This window comes from Athene noctua, chromosome 1 (genome assembly GCF_965140245.1).
Source record: "Athene noctua chromosome 1, bAthNoc1.hap1.1, whole genome shotgun sequence".
NCBI lineage: Eukaryota > Metazoa > Chordata > Aves > Strigiformes > Strigidae > Athene > Athene noctua.
The window spans coordinates 162,529,612-162,548,170 of NC_134037.1; the positions used below are offsets into that span (position 1 = coordinate 162,529,612).

At 36.8% G+C, this 18,559-nt stretch overlaps 1 protein-coding gene across 2 annotated transcripts in view; it reads right to left on the reverse strand.

Annotated features, from left to right (window-relative positions):
* The window catches only part of GART (phosphoribosylglycinamide formyltransferase, phosphoribosylglycinamide synthetase, phosphoribosylaminoimidazole synthetase), a 39,620-nt gene that overhangs the window by 13,735 nt on the left and 7,326 nt on the right, over nucleotides 1-18,559 (reverse strand). For both annotated transcript variants that reach the window (XM_074903189.1, XM_074903196.1), the window contains 13 exons: nucleotides 17,352-17,500; nucleotides 13,129-13,224; nucleotides 12,226-12,400; nucleotides 11,439-11,550; nucleotides 10,106-10,174; nucleotides 8,039-8,164; nucleotides 7,114-7,201; nucleotides 6,620-6,705; nucleotides 5,834-6,002; nucleotides 5,017-5,248; nucleotides 2,126-2,220; nucleotides 853-962; nucleotides 89-287 (listed from right to left, as the gene is read on the reverse strand). In XM_074903189.1, the coding sequence (XP_074759290.1) occupies nucleotides 89-287; nucleotides 853-962; nucleotides 2,126-2,220; nucleotides 5,017-5,248; nucleotides 5,834-6,002; nucleotides 6,620-6,705; nucleotides 7,114-7,201; nucleotides 8,039-8,164; nucleotides 10,106-10,174; nucleotides 11,439-11,550; nucleotides 12,226-12,400; nucleotides 13,129-13,224; nucleotides 17,352-17,496 (1,702 nt within the window). In that variant the 5' untranslated portion in view covers nucleotides 17,497-17,500. The remainder of the gene's footprint in view (nucleotides 1-88; nucleotides 288-852; nucleotides 963-2,125; nucleotides 2,221-5,016; nucleotides 5,249-5,833; nucleotides 6,003-6,619; nucleotides 6,706-7,113; nucleotides 7,202-8,038; nucleotides 8,165-10,105; nucleotides 10,175-11,438; nucleotides 11,551-12,225; nucleotides 12,401-13,128; nucleotides 13,225-17,351; nucleotides 17,501-18,559) is intronic.

Genomic DNA, 18,559 nt, shown 5'->3' on the forward strand with positions numbered 1-18,559 from the left:
CAATAGAGTTGGAAAACAAACACATTAAAACCAATTATTAAGATATTGCATCAGATCTTTCATATCCTTCAAAGAAGATAGTTCATACCCAGAAGAGCACATCCTGCTTTTTTGCAAGCTTCAGCTATTCCTGCAATGACACCCTGAGCCACTTCAACGTCAAGTTTACCACAGGCAAAATAGTCAAGGAAGAAGAGGGGCTCCGCTCCTTGAGCCAAGATGTCATTGACACACATGGCAACCAGGTCCTGACCTATGGTGTCGTGTTTCTTACACACTTGCGCAATCTGCAAAACACAGCAAGAGAACCTGTTGGTCAGCTTTGAGAAAGTGAAACACAAGCGGAGAGTGGAAAGGGATCGAAATCACACTGTTCCTCTAGACGCTTTTTGAGGAGCAGCTTCATTTATTATCATCTCTGTGAGCCTCTCGCAACATTTTACTTTAAGAATTGTTACTTTCTTAATTGGCAAGTACAAAAGGCACTTGATGGAAGGGGACTAAACTGGAAAGGGTTTCATTGCAGTTTGCATAAACACAGTAGTAACCACATAATTAAATGTTTTTCCCCATGAGTAATCTTTTTCAGGGTGGAAATTTTACCTTAATGGAGTCCCTGATTACGTACTTAATATTAAAAACAAGTTATTTTAAGCATCATTTCAAGTATGGCTATTTACATGCAAGAAGTTAAATTTATATTTAATTCTTTTGCCTGAAGGAGGGCAATTTTGTTTTTCAATCCCTTTTCAGAAAGACAAATAGGTATTTTCAAAAGACAACTGATATTTTCTGTTAAAATATTTTCCCTTCTGTGCTATTTTCCTTCCTTTAAATGGATTTTCACATTACCTTGAGTTTTGTGCCAACACCATCAGTTCCAGATACCAAGATAGGATCTTCATAACCAGCTGCTTTCAAATCAAAGAGGCCAGCAAATCCTCCAAGTTCTGCATTGCAGCCTGTCAGCCATAAAATGGGAGAAAATAGTAAATTTTTGCTTTCATGGGTTTCTCCAGGATCTCCAACACAAATTCTCTCCAATGTGTGTCAACATGACTTTGCTTTGTCATCAGAAAACTTTTCTATGAAATTTAGAGCCTCTTCACAGAGGAACGGGAGCTCCTAATCTTCCTATATTTGCTTTTTCTTTTTTCTTCATTATTACCTAAGGCAAAAAATCCAAAACTTTGTGACTGAATATTCAATAATTACTGTGACTGATATATTTAGTATATCTTTGAGAAACAGAAAAGGAATTGTAGTAACAAATTGAAGCCCACTGCTTCCTGTGAAAAGATGGTAACTATGCATTTTCCAAGTGAAATTTCTTATCTCTTTGTTAATACTGCTACTTACAGCATAATAAGACTCCTTGTTCATAAGACTGGTTGCGATGGGTAAGTACGATAACCTTAAAACTACAAGTGGTTAAATCCTAAGAGTGAAAAAAACCTGAGCAGAAAATATTATGAATAGTAAGAAATGACTAGTTGTACTAGTGTGTGTGTTTGTATCTAGATTTTTCTCTCTATGTACATATGAAGATTCTCAGCTAATTTGAAGTAAAAAGGTTATTACATAAATGAACAATATTTTAAATCTATCAAAAGAGTTACAAGGACTTGCTAGAGCAAGAAGTGCCTGAGATCACAACAAAAAGGATGAATTGATTCTGTTTTAACCAAGCAAAAGATGTGTCTTCCATAGCTATCTCAAGTAATAGGTAGCATCTCTGAGGAATTCTACATCTTGTACACCTTTCTAAGCAGTCATCTACAAAAACTGTATAGTTCACTGTGCCAAGAAATAATAGTCCATGTAATCAAAAATAGCACTAAATGGTAGGATTTTTGCTTGCATTTATCCTTTTAGAGTGCTGAACTGTATTCTCTAATGTTCATGACATTCAGGATATACATTGAGAGTAATTTGGGGAAGAAAATCTGTAAATTTAATGAAGTTTTGAAGAAATCACAGGGATTTGCTTACTGCAGATATTTCTTGTGTAATCTAGAAACATGCAGAACACAAATATATGAGCTTTTGTATCAAGATCAAAATCAAATGATAAGCTTCATTGCCATAAACTGACTGAAACAGGAATAGAAGGTACAAGTCTTACCTGACCTTGATGTGGCTGCAGCTAGAGGTTTAATTTTCTGAACCAAAGTATTGCCTGCTGCAATGTCTACCCCACTGTTTTTGTAAGTCAGGCCTCTGAAAGAATGTTAAAACAACTCATTATGGCAATGGATTACTAAATGCACAAACATGTATTTTAAAAAAATATTTACTTCTTTGCATCACTAAGGGGATTAACCATTCATAATCCTATTCTGCTGTCAAGTACCATTATTTTCCCCATTTTAACAGTAACTTTGCTCACATAAAATGATTTCTAAGTATTGCAGTACTCATTTCAGGCAGGTTCAATGGCTCAGAAGTTCATCTTTTTGCTGTTTGCAACCTGATCTCAATACATACACATGAGGATAGGGAGTGTTATACCAAAGAAACATGACTACATGAATTTGCACCAGTCTGCCATAAACAGTATTCAAATAGTTCCAGATATCTTGAAAACAGCATCAGAGCACTAGTATCATATGCTATCCAGTCAAATACCAAGATCAAAGCCAACCAAACAAAAAAACCCAACAGCAAGGTAAAATAGGTGGAATAATGGATCTGATTTTGCAAAGTGTGAATCCATGGTCCAGATACAGAGGCCATCAGTAGCATAGTTCCTATGCTCAAAACAAAATATATACAAAAATGCACCACTAAATCAGAACACCTCATCACCATGCAGGATCAAGCTCATTAGATTTTCAAAATAGAAATATCACATAAATCAATATTCCTCTATGATACTACAACACTTTTACAACTGTAGCTTAAAGTTTGCCTCTCCTTATCAGCTGGAATGATACTACCACAAAACCAGCCACACTTATTTTTTACTTAAATGGACTTTGCATTGAAGTATATATTTAAAAGTTAGTTTTAATAGACCTAAGTTCCTAAGTTCCATTTTAACATTCTAGAAAGAAATGTTCATAAGCTCTGGGTGGTTTTTTTATATGCAGCCACACAACAGAGAAAACATACTTAGTACAAACTGGTATATGTAATTTGTCTGTGCATATGACTGACTGGGGACATTATGTATCATCTCATAATTACAGAAAGACCTTTTCGTTTCTTAGGTAGTGAGTTCAATGACTTTTAATTACTAGTTATACCAAATGTATCTCACTCCATTTAGGCAATTGTTATTTCTCCACTGTCCGTGGTATGATCCAGGTTACCTGGTGCATCCCTATTTTAGGTTCGTACTTATTTTAGCTCTCTTACTGATGTGATTCAGTAGTAAGTTTAAATTCCAAGGGTGAAACACACTGTTGATTAACAAGGTCAAATACAACAAAACAACTGGCCAAGAAGAAGTGCTACCAGGAAAATACAAAGGTATCTGCACTCACGTTGTATCACTGCTCAAAAATTTGCAAGAGGAAAATAATTATAAGAAGCAGCTGTTCAGCCTGTGAACAAGACTCAAGGAAATACTAGCCTGCAATAACAAGAGACTCAAGTCAGGCCCTCTCAGTCTGAACATGATAAATATTCAACATATTTTCACCTTATTTTTAAATGCACAGTATCTACTTTGATTCTTTAAACAAATTCTTAACTATTTAAACTTTCTTAAATATTTTTATTAAATAAATATTCTGGATATTTTCACAAAGTGAAATGCATAGGACTTAACCCTGCAAAGCTGCCAAGAGGAGGTGAGTCTCCAACTTTACAGAGCCAACCATCACTTTCCCTAACTGTGTGCAACACAGAGTCCACAATGAAATGTGCCTGAATGTCTGTTCTTCTAGTTTTAGGATGTCTGAGCAAAAGTTGGTGCAGACTCAACGACAGTGAAACAGGCACTGACTGCCAACAGTCCCCAGGAGTCCCCTTCATAAGATAGGGATCCTCCCAGTCAAGAAACTTGCTGGCTATGGCCTGTGAACTCAGTGTTTTAGAGAACTGTTCATTAAAGTACCTTCTCCTGTTGCCTCATACACTGACCTGATTTTTTTCGACTACAATACAAACACCAATGACACATTTTCATAAATTTCTCAAAAGATGCACAGTACTTGAGAGAAAGAAGACTAAATACGAATGCTCTTGTTCATTTGATTAGTTTATTGATCATAATTTTACAATATACTAATCAGTATGCACTGTCAGCAAAAATGGAACTCTTACTAGTATGCTTCACAGACTATAAAATCACCTCTTATCAAAAGTTATGTTTTGGACTAATTAGAGCATAGGCAGACAGATATGCTTCATTATTAGGTAAAAATGAGTCTAAAAACCTGCAAGAAGCTCTCAATAACATTAGAGAGACAGTAAGACACACTGCTTTAAAAAAAAACCCACACCCATATAATCTCAAGACTGTTAAACCAAATACTGTGAAAATAAAAGGACTAATAATAAAGAGAAGCAATAAATCCTACCCACGTTGTAACTCAGCTATCCATTAAAATGCATATCCCGACAAGGCAGGTGTTTCAAGATCATTGTAATAATTTCTAAAAACTCTAACATGAACCAGTATAATAGCTCAAAGATTATTCATATGTATATTTCATGATAACAATATTAGACCTATGGGCAATAGAAATCTAGAACAAAAGCTGTGGTTTAAAGCCCAAGAACCAGAACTTCACCCTCCCTAAAACAGGTATAACAGACATTAACAGTACAAGTTATTCCTATGTGCTTGTCACTGTAGTTTAACTCAGTCTTGGGAGAATAAGAACATGGATGAGAGAGCCATCAAAGAGACTTGTCTGGTCTTGCTTAGATTGCTTTCAAGAATGGTAGTTAAAACTTGTCTAGAGTTATATATAATATCAACATCAGTTTGTTAATGTAAACTAGTGATGTCTTTAAGCCCCTTTTACACCAGTTATTTCCATTTGAAGTATTTCAAATATCTACCTGGATTGTCTCAGGAAAGCTATAGCCCGATAACCAATGTCCTTTCTATAAATGGCACCCTTGAAGTGTATGGCTGCTACTCCCTTGTTGGCCTCTTGCAGTGCTGTCATTAGATCCTCTTTAATAGCAGTTACTGTAAGGACTCTTCCTCCACTAGTCACCACTTTGCCATCCTTCAGGGCTGTGCCTGCATGGAACACCTCCAATCCTAGTTGCTTAGCCTTAGGAAGTCCTGTGATTGTTGTTTAAGAAAATAAATGCAGAAAAATCAACTGATTAGAACATTCTCTATCAAATTACAAATGAACAGATATTAAGCACTTGACTGTGTCTAAAAATCACAATCAGTGTGATCATGCTGGGAAATAGGAAAAAAACTGTGAAAACTACATTTTGAGGAGAGACAAGTCTACTACTTGTATGCTCAGAGACACAGGAAGAGATACTTAGCTGAAATATCTGCATACAACATCTATTTCCAGCTGGATTTTATACTTCACTGACACAGAGACCATAAAACTTACTAGCATCAACATGTAAGAATCAGTGATCAGCCCGGAACTACTTTACGGTAACACATATTAAAGAAATGCTACAGAACTTAACAATATAGTGTGGAGAAGAGAAAATACAGTGGGTGCATTACCAATAAACTTTGATGTGTGAAAATTCAGTTGTCTCTTGCTGACCCATAACAACAAGATCTATAGTTTCTATGAATCTGATTTACACTGATTCACCTTCATCTGCCAAAAGAGAGAATGGAAGGAGGGCAGGAGAGGAATCAGACTTCTGCAGGTTCTCCTGCTATATTTACCTGTTATTTCCAGACCCTTGGGATATATTCCTGGATACCCTTCACTAGCCATGACCACTGTCACAGCTGCACTGTCTTCAAACCAAACTGGCATAGAACTAGACAACTTTTTATTGATAACCGCTTGCATAACTTCATACAAATCACTTTTCAGCAGTGGAAGAATTACCTACAAAAATACAGATTAGCAAATTAAAGAAAACAATGTGCATTGTTAAATTTTCTTCATTGAGCTTTCAAAAATACTAATACAACTGTAAAAAATAACATTAAATATGTTCATATACTGTATTTTCACACATACATACATACATACTGTGCACAATCTATGTACCTTTAAAAATACTCTTCCTTGAAGATAATCTCTATGGGTAAAAGAGCTGCTACATATGGAGGGAAAAAACAGAGGCTCAAAAACCCTATTTGTTATGAAGAATAGACATGAAGGGTTTTGTTCCACTTGTCAACACTGAGTGGAGAAAAGAAGTGTTCACTTTAATACAGAAAAAAAAATCCAACTCCATTCCAGAAAGGATAGGAAAGTGCTGAGTTTCACTCAAGCTTCCCCTTGTAAAACCCATATTTGAGTATAACCTGCTGAAATCTTCTCTGGAATGGAACAATTTCATAACAGACCTTACCTCTTGAATAAACAAACCAAATATTTTAAATTCCAGTGCAATTCACTAATTATTCATCCAAAAGTTAGTTAGGAATAATGGTAGATGGTAACAGACTTTTCTCCTCCCATAATGCCAAACTGTATATACCTACAAAATAACTCACCTGACATTCTGGGTCACCAAATCTACAGTTAAACTCAAGAACTTTAGGTCCATCTTTGGTAAGCATTAATCCAGCATAAAGCACACCTAGAATAAAAAATTATATGAGAAGCTATCTATGCAACTGCGTAAGTCATCTGTTTTGAATCTATTCATAATAGTGTTAAAATGGATGCCCCCTATGCTCATTTAAAGGTAGGATGTTAACACTTGAGAAGTGTTAAAAATAAATCAGGCAGAAATAGTTGTGGTTAAATGCAGCTTATTTTCAAATGTTTTCCTTTCTGTTCTTCCTTACTTGATGATTAATCACTGTTAATGAAATTATATTCATTGATTTCAGTGGACTCTAAATCAAGTCACTGATACCAAATCCAGCTTCCAAATTCATCAGTTATCATCCTTAACTTAAAGTGTAAGTGAGGCCTATAAAGAGGACAAAGTAAAAAGAAAGCCTTTCTCCTTATGATTAAAACCCCAAACTTTTGTACATACCAAAATAGGGGACACCTTCTTTCCTCATGCCATCAACAGTTTTCTGAAGAACTGTATCTCTTATTTTCTGCAGTAAATCTTTAGAAATCTATTAAAGCAGGATGAGAAAACAGTGTTTGTAAAAAGGGAGTGCATTTTTCCTGTGATAGCCAGTGTTTTTAAGAGCCAAGCAGAACACTTGGATGGCCTGTTGCTCACTCCAAAACATTTCATACAATGGAAAGCTAGTATTTTTTTTTCCTTTCTCCTCAGACAACATGCCGCAGCATTAATACAAACGTGCACATTTCTTCAGATGCTTTTCCATGCTTAGATCTACATGTGCAAGCAATCCCACTGGCTTCACTGGAGCAAACCATTTGCACAGATACACTGGAATTTACAAAGACAAATCACAGCTGGGAAGCATAGTGATCAATGATCACATTTTATTCAATAAACAAAATTAATAGCTTTATAAAGGAACAAACCCCATATTTTTTAAAATTAAAAAAGAAAAATCACTGGTAATGACATAGGTGAAGAAAAAGAAAAGTAAGTCCTTTTGCATATGGAAGTTCCTTGCCAAGCAAAAATGTGTCATTAGTTTAATTCGGCACGATCTAAAAATATGGTTTTAAGTACTTGGTTCTAATGATCAGTATTGCGCAACACTTAAAAAACAAATAAAAATACAAGGTTGCAGAAATAACAACACTTCCACCTTTATAATTACAAGTAATGGAGTAAAAATCTCCTCTCCAGAGAAACAAATTTATTAAGTTACAGACTTTACTTGAGTATGTCTGTTTTAGGCAACTCTTTCCATCCACAAGGGCTCACTCTCTCCTGTTCACTAAAGTGGAACTAAAAATTCACACATGCTTTCAACAGTAGAGCTGTACTACAGCTGTAGTGAAACAACTCCTTATCAATACAGTTTTACCTGAGGTGCTGGGGAATAAGCTCCCATTCCTCCAGTGTTAGGGCCTTCATCTCCATCCATTAATCGCTTGTGGTCCTGGGCTGGAGGCATGGGAGCAATTGTGACGCCATCAGTGAAACATAAGCACTAGGAAACAAGGAGAATAATTAAAACTCCAGTGTATGATTAAAATTAAAGTGCAAAAGTGCAAATATATTTGAATTTCAGTGTTGCAAATGGATATTTAAGAGTCTGAATTCTGTCTTCCTGATAAACTACAGTATTCTAAATATTTCCCTTTTCCCTTGGGAAACAGTGCCTCATTTTGGTGTGACCATCCTACAGAAATTACCTTTAATATAACATATAAAAAATTATAACATACATCAATAGTTGTACTGAAAAGAAATACTCAAAAGGTTAAAAAAAATAATTAAAATATTCCACGATTGAAGCTACTTCTTCCCTCCCACTCTGTCCCAGAAGGAAGGCATTACATTCCTTTCAAGATTTCCTTTTCCTTGCTGATAATACTATTTACTTTTGATTTATTTATAAATTACTTATATAGCAGATGCTTTTATGCTCAATATCTTCATAGCAATAAGCCTGCTGGCATCTTCTGTAACTGGATGATGATCTTCACTGTCTGGACTACTGCTAGCAGCACTCAAAAACATTTTATAGTGCTAATTGTAAAACAAGCAAGGATTCCCCTACAAAACCTGAAAATGACAAAATATTAATATATTAAATACTACAGTCATTTTTTGGAAGGTGAGTTATTTTGACAGGTAAGGCAAGCAGTACGTTTTCTTCATGTTGTCAGTCACTACAGGAAAAAACCCTTTAAACTGTGTGTTTATATTATTGTGTTATATTACAGTAAGTCTGCTAGTATCCTAAGAACTAATTAAGAGCATTACATATTTTCCGCCAGAGAATGAAGATCTGGATAACCCCTTAGTTCCTAAAAAGGTCAAGACAACCAGGAAGGAAAAAGGATGACCAATATCTGCACATCTAATTTCTTCAAGCAGGAAACCAGACTATGCAAAGACTGGCAACAGTTGAAGATGACGGCTTACTTTATAAATACCACCACCTCCAAGATGAATGTTCACAACATCCAGCATAAGTCAATTCCAGCTCCAGGACTCAGGAACCTGAGCTGGCACTTGGCTGTTCTACTTTGTGTGATGCAGGTGTCAAGTTGCCCTGCCACCTCAAAACCTAGGCTCTAATTCACCTTTTCTCCTTCACACTCTGCTAATTAAATCAGATATACTTTTTTAAATGAAGGAGCTCAATCACTTTAAAATGAAGGAAATGTTCTCTCTACATCTGCAGAGTAAATCAACACTGTCAAAACATTCAGCAGCCTTTGGTTCCAGGTCCTTTGTCCCCGGGTGCACTTCCACACTGTAATATCTCTGGCAAGGAAACTGGTAAAAGAGGATCCTGCCTGAGCCTGTCTTGAGTTGATTGTTCCCTTGCTCCAGAGGAGTTTACTGCTCCCTCATGATGCAGTTCAGCATATTCTCTTCATGAGCAAAGCTGATTAAAGAAAATCTCCATCCTCCCTTTCTGCCAGCCATTCCCTGCCTTGCTCTGCACTTCACCATCCTGTTACTGCACTGATTCACATGGCACTGTGCTCTAAACCACAACACAGAAAACATGCAAGGTGGTGTTGCTGATTTCTTTGAAAAAAGGTCTTTAGGTTGTAGCTTCATGAACAGGTAACTAATATAACTGAATTGAAGACAAATGGCAGTGAAGAGATAGCAATGTGGAAGGGAAGGGACATCTTATACTGTCTCTGCTGCCATTTTTAAGGTTTGATTTTTTTTTCCCATGTGGCAACAGTTGATTACGTTTTTTTTTTTTAAATTTGAATTATTTTAACAGACTGCAGTAAGTCTGGTTCTTAACACAGCTGTCTAATTAATACAACTTTATTTATAAACAGGTAACTGTTTTTAAGTAATAAAATCCTATACATCCCTGCTGTAGGTACTCACACAGTGTTACCTAAATAGTTTAGAACAGGTATAATCAAAGTGTTACAGTGAGATGCACACTTACAGAAATTTCTTCTCCTTCAAGAAGTTCTTCAACAACAACAGTTTCCCCAGCTGTGCCAAAAGTCTTATCCTACAGTAAAACCAAAATTTCTTTAGTTCTGTTTCAGTTATTTTAAACTATTCAAAATGCAACAAGAACAAATATTTTTAGTACAGCAAGAAAAATGCAACACAGTTTTGAGACTATTAATCCATTCTCCACCTTGGGTATGTCAGCAATGGTAAAATTTTTGCTCCTTTTTTCTGTTTATTCTTAAATAAATGCAGATTTTATGTTTGACCATTTTAAATTGCAGATGATACTTATAACTTACTGAGAAATTCTTCATGCTTTACCTTCTGAAGTTTGCATTCATGATACTGGACTAATCCCAATGTCTGTCAAGTCTATAATCTGAAATTTAATTTATAAGAAAGTCCAATTCTATAGAATACATTGGAAGGGGGCAATATTTTCATATTCCAGTGCAATGTTCTAACACTGACTGCATATTCAGGCAATTAAGAACAACCAACTCCAACTGACAAAAAAATTTTGTGCATCTATCAGACCCTCTAACATACATTTTTTTTGTTCAAGACATTGGGCCACATGTTAAGACATGTATTTATCCAATAACCATACACACACAACAAAATATGAGTGCAGACTCTATATTCTAACTCATGAAACAGAAGTGTGTCTGACAACATCTCCGGTGAATCAGCATAGCTTCACTGAATTGTAAGATGCTGTGCTGCTGACACCAGCTAAGGACCTGACTTGTATGTGTCGTATTTTCCAGTTCTATGTTCCTAACTGTTCAGATTAAATTGCTTCATTTTGCTACTCTTCAGATTTTGATGGTCCTAATATATTTGTTGACTATCCTACCTAAATGTATACTTAACTTGAAAAAAATTCCACTGGAATTCTACTGCACGTTTAAGTGCGTGTGACTGGAGTCCTAAAGCTGATGTTGCTTGCAAGATCCAGCTCAGTCACAGTGTTAATATTACAGCACTGTAGTACCTGTTTGATCGCAGCAGTCTCAAAAATGGTACGCCCCCCCCCCCCCCCCCCGCCATTAGAAATACATATGGAAATAAGTGTGCGTTTTCATTAAGAATTATTTTATTTCAGTCTATAGGAACAATGCCTAGAAAGAGTACCCTGCCCCAAGCAATAAATATGACAGAGTTTCCTAGCTGTCCAAATAATGGATAAAAGATTTGATGTCGTTCAGTCAAGTTCTTATTACATAGAAATAAAGAATATCTTTGAAACTCTGAGATGGTTAACAACTTATTTTGTGTGAGAACTCCTCCAGTTAGTGCATGACATTTCTACTCACCTGCATGATTTCAGTAACAGCTTTGCAGGCTTCTTCCTTGTTGGAAGCCACAATTACGCCTTTGCCAGCTGCCAGGCCACTAGCCTTTACAACTAAAGCAGGGAAGTTTGCACTTCAAAGAGAAAGAGAGATTCAAGAGTAAACACTCTATATTGCAAATACATTTTGTAGGCATTTTGAATATTTCAATAGTTGAAAGATCAAAACACTTATCAGTTTTCATAGCAATCGTTTTACCTTATTGAATAACACACAAATAAAAACAAGGCTTCTCTCATTATGCTATGCCCATGAAGGATTTCTGCTTCCTGTTCTTTCCCCACCACTGAATTTCATTACTGAAAGGTTGCTTTCCTTTTAATAATTTACTGTTGTATCATTTTTGGGTCACCTGGATTGTATTTTGATGAGTAGATCATAATTTCCTGCGTAAGTCTCCAATGCAGAATTTATATTCTTGGAGAAAAGGTACAAAGAAGACAGAATATATGACTATCAGTCTGCAAGCTGGGTTTCCACAGTAGGCAAAATAAAAGCTTGTCCTATATTCTCCTGTAAACTGAACCCTGACTATTATTTTCATTTTAGAGCAGTAAATAAGAACCATCTAACTGTCAGACTTATTGCAGCGTGATAGTGTCATATCAGATTATCCTTTAAAACCTCTACAGATGTTCTATCACAGCCAAAAGTATTAATAAATTAGTAATCATCTGATTGTTTCGGATACCTAGCACATTGTACTTTGCTGTAAAAAAAAATATTTCTAAAACGACAAAAATTTTACCTGTTAATAAAGCTACATGCTGCTTTAGGATCAGTAAAAGATTTCCATCTTGCAGTTGGGATCTCATGACGATCCAAAAAGGCTTTGGTAAAGCTCTTACTGGACTCCAGCTGAGCTGCCTTTGATGTTGGACCAAAACACCTTACTCCAGCTGCCGTCAAGTCATCAACAATTCCTAAAAATGACAACACAAAAAAAAAAATTGTAAATCACCAGACGATTTATAGGAAACAGGTAGTCCAAGTCTACAGATGCACTGATTCATTGGAACAAGTATGTCAGGAATGATAAGCCATATATATCTAGCCAGGGCCTATTTTATCAGATGGGCCTTAGATACATTCTTCACTGTAACCATGAGCAGGTAACCCTGCCGTATCTGGGGCTAAGAAGATCTGCTGCATTTGGTAAGCGATGACAATCCCCCCTTGTTTTATTATAGTTTTTAGCTACAAAGTGGATATTAGCCTTTTGTGAAGATGACAACTGTTGATCATGTGAAAGGTTAAAACATAAAAATTGTCGGCATGTTTATTAATTTTTTTAACCAAGTCTCAAATTATTATTATTTCAAAAAATGAAAAATCCATAGGAAAATCAAAAGTCTAGTTAAGGTTCCTATAGGAAACACTTTGATGCCTCTTTTACTAATCCCAAGCACTTAAAAAGAAACTGAATATTTAAGGATATTTTAACTGTTATATAGCTCACACAGTACCCTTCAGAAATTCATTTTCATCACAACCCTGAATTTCAGGATTCTGCCATGGAGAATCTGTTTTCATTCCTACTGAAGACACTCAGACACTCAGATAGTGTCAGTGATGTACAAAAGATGGTGACTAAAATTTACTTTTCTTCCTAAATTATGAAGGCTATGAATTTTAGCTTGCTTTATCCTACCGGCAGCAAGAGGAACCTCTGGACCAACCACGACCAGTCTGATCTCCTGATCTCTGCAGAACTGGGCAAGTGCAGCATGATTGCTGACTGAAACAGCTGTCAAAGATACAAAAGAGTGGTAAGACTGCATTCATTACTGTTGCTTAGCACTTATTTATCACATAACACTGAAGCAGCATTTTCATCAGTCTCACATTATTGAATGGCATGTCACTGTGAATCTGGAAGAGTGAGGAAAACACTAATATATAAACACAAGGCTTAGTCCAAAGACATGGGCACGGTCTGTGGTTTGACATGCATTGTCAACCCACCTTGCTTTTGAAGGTGAGAAAAGAAGTTTTGGGTTTCCCTACACTGCCATACAGTAAACTGGTTTAATCTCTAGGAGCATCCTGTTTGCCAGCACAAGAAGCATCGTAAAGGATCCAAGTGAAAAATAACTCACAAGCAAAAAAAAAAAAAAATCTATGTTTTTCAGCCAGTCTCCTCCCTGAATAGGGTTACCATGAAGCTTTACACATTTGTGTCATCATGGTGTAGGGGACAGGAACAACACAGGAACAACTGGGTGGTGGTGGGATTGCAACTGCTTTCTTCTTTCCTTCTTTCTGTAGTGCCAGCTAAAAATTGCCGCACTAAACTGACCCCACTGAAACAAAGGGGAATCTGAACATTTTTTTCTTACATTAGTCTGAACTTAATAAGGCAGGTGCTGTAATTATGGGTGAGGATATTTGGTCTTAGGTTTCTACGACCGTTATCTTTCCATAAACAAACATTTAATATGACCATACTTGGAATGTCAAAAACTGTGTAAACAAAAGAAAAAGCTTGCATGAAAGACAATCATGTCAAGTCTCATGACAAAAAATTTACGCAAAGGCAATGCAATGCCACTGCTTTTATCAAGAATAAATAAAGCCAAGGTCTACAGAGGATGGGAACACGAACCTGGAGAGAGCCAAAAAAGCAGGGAGCGTGGCCTGGCATGGATTGGCTGACCCTGTGGGGAGGAGACTAAGACATTAGGGCACAAAGCTGGCAAAGGGGGCACAGCACAGCATAGCACAGCCCCTCCTTGAAGCTGGACTACTTTGTTTTAAGTTGTCTGTGAACTTCTGTTAATGACTCTACTGGCAAGCATGCCAGGAGCAAGTTTCCGGGGAAGTGATGAGAGAGAAAGGAGAGGCAGTGATACTGCAGTTTCTGCTGGACAAACAGACATGATTCTGTGTCAGTGCCCACTGTGCTCTTGCCATCCTGTATGAATAAACTGCCTGCTTCCACAAGAGAAGCAGCTATTTCTGCCTAAGAGATGGCATAAAAGCAACTATCTGAAACCTACATTTTGGTTATTTACCCTATTTGGGTGGAGTGGGGTTAAAAAACAGCCTGAACACTAATAAAAATTACCTCCTTGAAACCTATTTAATAGTTCAATTATTTTGCTCCACCAACATTTGTAAGTAAGGAGAAGCAAAGGCCTTTGACTTCCGTGTGTAATTTATGCCAACTGACTTCTGGCTCACAAGAGAGCAAAAACAAAAGCATAACACACTTGGCTTTAAAGTACTGATTAACATAAAGGTCAATATTGTCTTTCAGTCCCATGGGGCTGTTGTGAAAGCAGCTGGAGAACAGCAGATCCTGGCCAAAGAGAATAGGAGCTCTGGTGGGCAACTGAAGAGGGACAACCTCTGTTCCCTGCAAGATTAATCCATGTGAAGGGGAGCAGGGAAACGAAAGAGCCCATCAGGTGACTGAGCTTTTCATCCCCAATTCTCTTGTCACAGGTCTGATCTACTACTGGTATCAACAGTGAATATGGCACAAGATTTTTATGATGTGGAAATGTCCTACTAACAAACAGAAAAGAATAAATCACATTGTCAATATATAATTTTAACTTTTCCCCCAAACATGATTTTCCTCAGGATGTAGACTGAAAGCGGGGCATTTTTGAAGCTGTGTTTCATTTCTCAAAATGACAGCTAAACATTCCTTTCAAACCAGACAGAAGGACCTTGGACCAAGGTTTTCCAAGCTGGACCTTAAAGTTAAGAGCATAAGTTACACTGACAGCTAAAATGTGATGGAAGGAGGTGTCACGATGCTAAAGTCCATTCACAGACATGCATATGTCTACCTGCGGATTCAGCGAACCATTCTGTAAGCTTTGGGCACCACAATTGCCCTGCTAATTAAATATAAATTTAATATAAAATTATATTTAGTCACTCAACCTAAATCTGTCTTTATTGTCAGAAACAATTACTGACTCAAATTAGCCATGAAAACTTTTTTTTTTTTCCCACTTAGATACAGGCAAAGTTTGAAGGATTTAAGGTTATTTGCAATTTTAAGATCACCTTTATGTTTCAGAAATCATCTGAGAATCAGCGTTGCAATGCTAATTAAAGGCAACCTCATGAACCATGAAAGGAGGATGAACTTTCAGGGCCAAATCTTGATCATACCAAAAAAACCAAGAAACAATGGTAGCAGTTTCACAGACATTGTTGCCCAGGCTCACACAATATAATAGGCCTCATATGATTCTGTAAAGCTGTTTTCCATTCTTTTACCCTGGGTTAAAATCTAGACCCTAGTCGTAGGACTAAAATGCCTGAGTGGATAAGACAAATTGTTTCCTTAAAAACCAAACTCTTCACAAATTCTAGATTCTTCCCTCCTCCTGGTTGGCTGAGGATTTCTCTCCCAAAGTACATGTGAGCTCATAGTCTAGAAAAAAAGATTTTAGTACACATGGTAGATATCATGGACCTGGCTCGAGCATTATTATGCACGTGCTCAAATACTTTCCACTGTTGAGGGTGCAATATTTTTTATGGAATAACAGGTGAGAGAAAAGCACATCAGTTTTCAAAAGATACCACTTGTGAAAAAATACTGAAATTAACATTCTGCAGGCCATACAGACTGGCATTGACTCCATTTTGCACAAGGGTAAAGATTTTTGTTTGACTTTTGGGGATAAGAAGGAAATATGACTTTTGTGTCAGGTTCTTCCTTGAGCCCTCTCCTCAGAGGCCAAATAGAACAAAAAACTACTTACGATACAGTGACTAGTCAAAGAAATTAAGGACAAAGTTATTTAAACAGCCTGTAATTAAGCATTCCAATGGAATTAAATACGATAATTACCTGCTGTACAAGAATCTGACAGGATTCATGTTTCCACATGAGATGGTAACAAAAAGAAGATTTTACTCACATGGAAATACGAGTGCAGAAAACTGCTGTATATAATTCATATCCACATGCATACTACGTTAACTTTAATTCTGTATGTTACCGTGTTTTAAAGTGGAAACTTAAGTCGGTTGTCTAAAGTACCTAACTCAGAATCTGTTATATAAAGGGCACAAGATGGGAATCTCTGAGTAATTACCCCTGGTTTTATACTGATTCATTGTGTGCCTCCAGGCAAGCACCTTAAACAAGTTGTTTTTTTTTTTAATGCAGCACATAATTTTGGATGCTCAATTTGAAATACCTTAAGCTTGATTTCTCAAAACTAATGACTATAAATAGTTTCAATTACAGCAGTCAGAGTTTAACATATTAAGCTACAACCTCAAAATAGGCAGTCAATACAAAGAGAGAAACATTTGAAAATAACCTTAACTTCTTAAGGTCAATAAGACAAAGGAATGAATGTTCTTCTATGGTTGAACATTCCAAGTGAGAAAGTATTCTCATCAAAGGTTGTAGAGATCACAGGGCTTCAATGCACTTTTGAGAATATAGTAGTGAATTTAGTACTTTAGGTGCTGCAACTTGCTTGAGGCACTTTTCAGCTGTTCACCGACCAGCAGTAGAACTGCAGTGGGTACTAAGAGAAACCACCAGCCTTTCCCTGCTAGGCTGCTGGGAGGTGGGAGCCGCAGCAGCTATCCTGAGCTGTATTCCCTGAGGAATGGGCATCAGATAGATGGGAGTTCTGGCTGCATCCTCCATCCCCCAACCTAAAGAATTAGGTATCACAACTGAGATCATATAAAATGAGTGGTAGTTGCACAAGGCTTTGCTCAGACATTTTTTTTTTCTTAACTGCATTTATATGGTCAATTTCACATGTCCAAAACGTTAAAAAATGGTAATAATAATAATCATCGTATAACAGCTGTGATTTGAGATTGATGAATAGAACAACTTACTGGTTATCAAATTTAAAAATGGTATTTTTTTAGTTTTACCTGAATTGGAAATCTTTCCATTATCAGCTGTTCCTGCATTTCCTGGAGCAACAAACACATGCTTTACATGTGGAGACTGGGCCAACTTCCAGGCCAGCGCATGCTCTCTCCCTCCACTGCCAATAACAAGCACTCGATCGGCCATTAGTCTGCATAAAACCAGAAGCAAAACAGCCAGAATTAGCGGTGTGAGGTTAGGAAAGCAAGAGGAGCTTCACAGACCACGGTTTTAAGTGTTGGGTGCAACACAGCTCACAACAGAGGTGAATGTCACTTTGTTTCAGGCAACAGTATTTCTATAAGGGTTTTGTTGGTTAAAAAACCAACCAACCAACCAAACAAGAGATGTACATGAAAATGGATAACTGACTTAATCAGATGTGATATAAACTAAATGTCAAAGATTGAACTGCTCCAGAACACAGAAGTAACCCGGAGGGCAACCCATCCTGGTTTTCCTTTAGTCAGATTGGCAACTACTTCAAGTTATATATAAGTCTGTGATATATGAAAAACCCTTATGATGTCCAGGCTGTGATGTGTAGCCTATAGAAATTCCTGGAGAATTCAAGTCTGCAAAGAGCAAAGCCCATTTGATGAACTAACTGTAGGAACACAGTTTTACAGTGTTAAGAGCTGAATAGGACCACTCAAGAGTTTTAAGAGGCAGTATCTAAAAGAGCTCTAAATACTTTATGAAGAGGAAAGGCTAAGAGTGATGAGACAGGGAAATCAACTTCCAGCTCTGGCTTTCCTTAGGAGAGAACAACCACAAGGCAAACAACAGGGATGACCAGGTGTCATTAATAAAGGAGCTGGCTCTGAGAAGGTACTGCTGGACATCCACTCCTCTCTCCCATTCCATGGAGTTTTAGAAAAACACATTAACACTCTTTTGGCCTGTGGAAATAGATGTAGGAACGAAAGCTGCAATTTCATTACAATTTTAAACTGTCCAAAACTTTTTCAGCAGTTTGGAAACAAAATGGTCACAAAAATGAAATCTCTCAGTTTCACTCTCCCTGTGTCATTATTTGTGTGTGTACACATAACTTACACATATTGGACTGATGTCAATATTACATTTTTTTCTTTGAGCAGCTTTGAAAGTTAGCCTTTGCTTTTTAAGATATATTACTTCTACACATATTCTCTACATATTTACTGAAGTATGTCACCTCAGAACTGCTATCCCATCAATGATATCA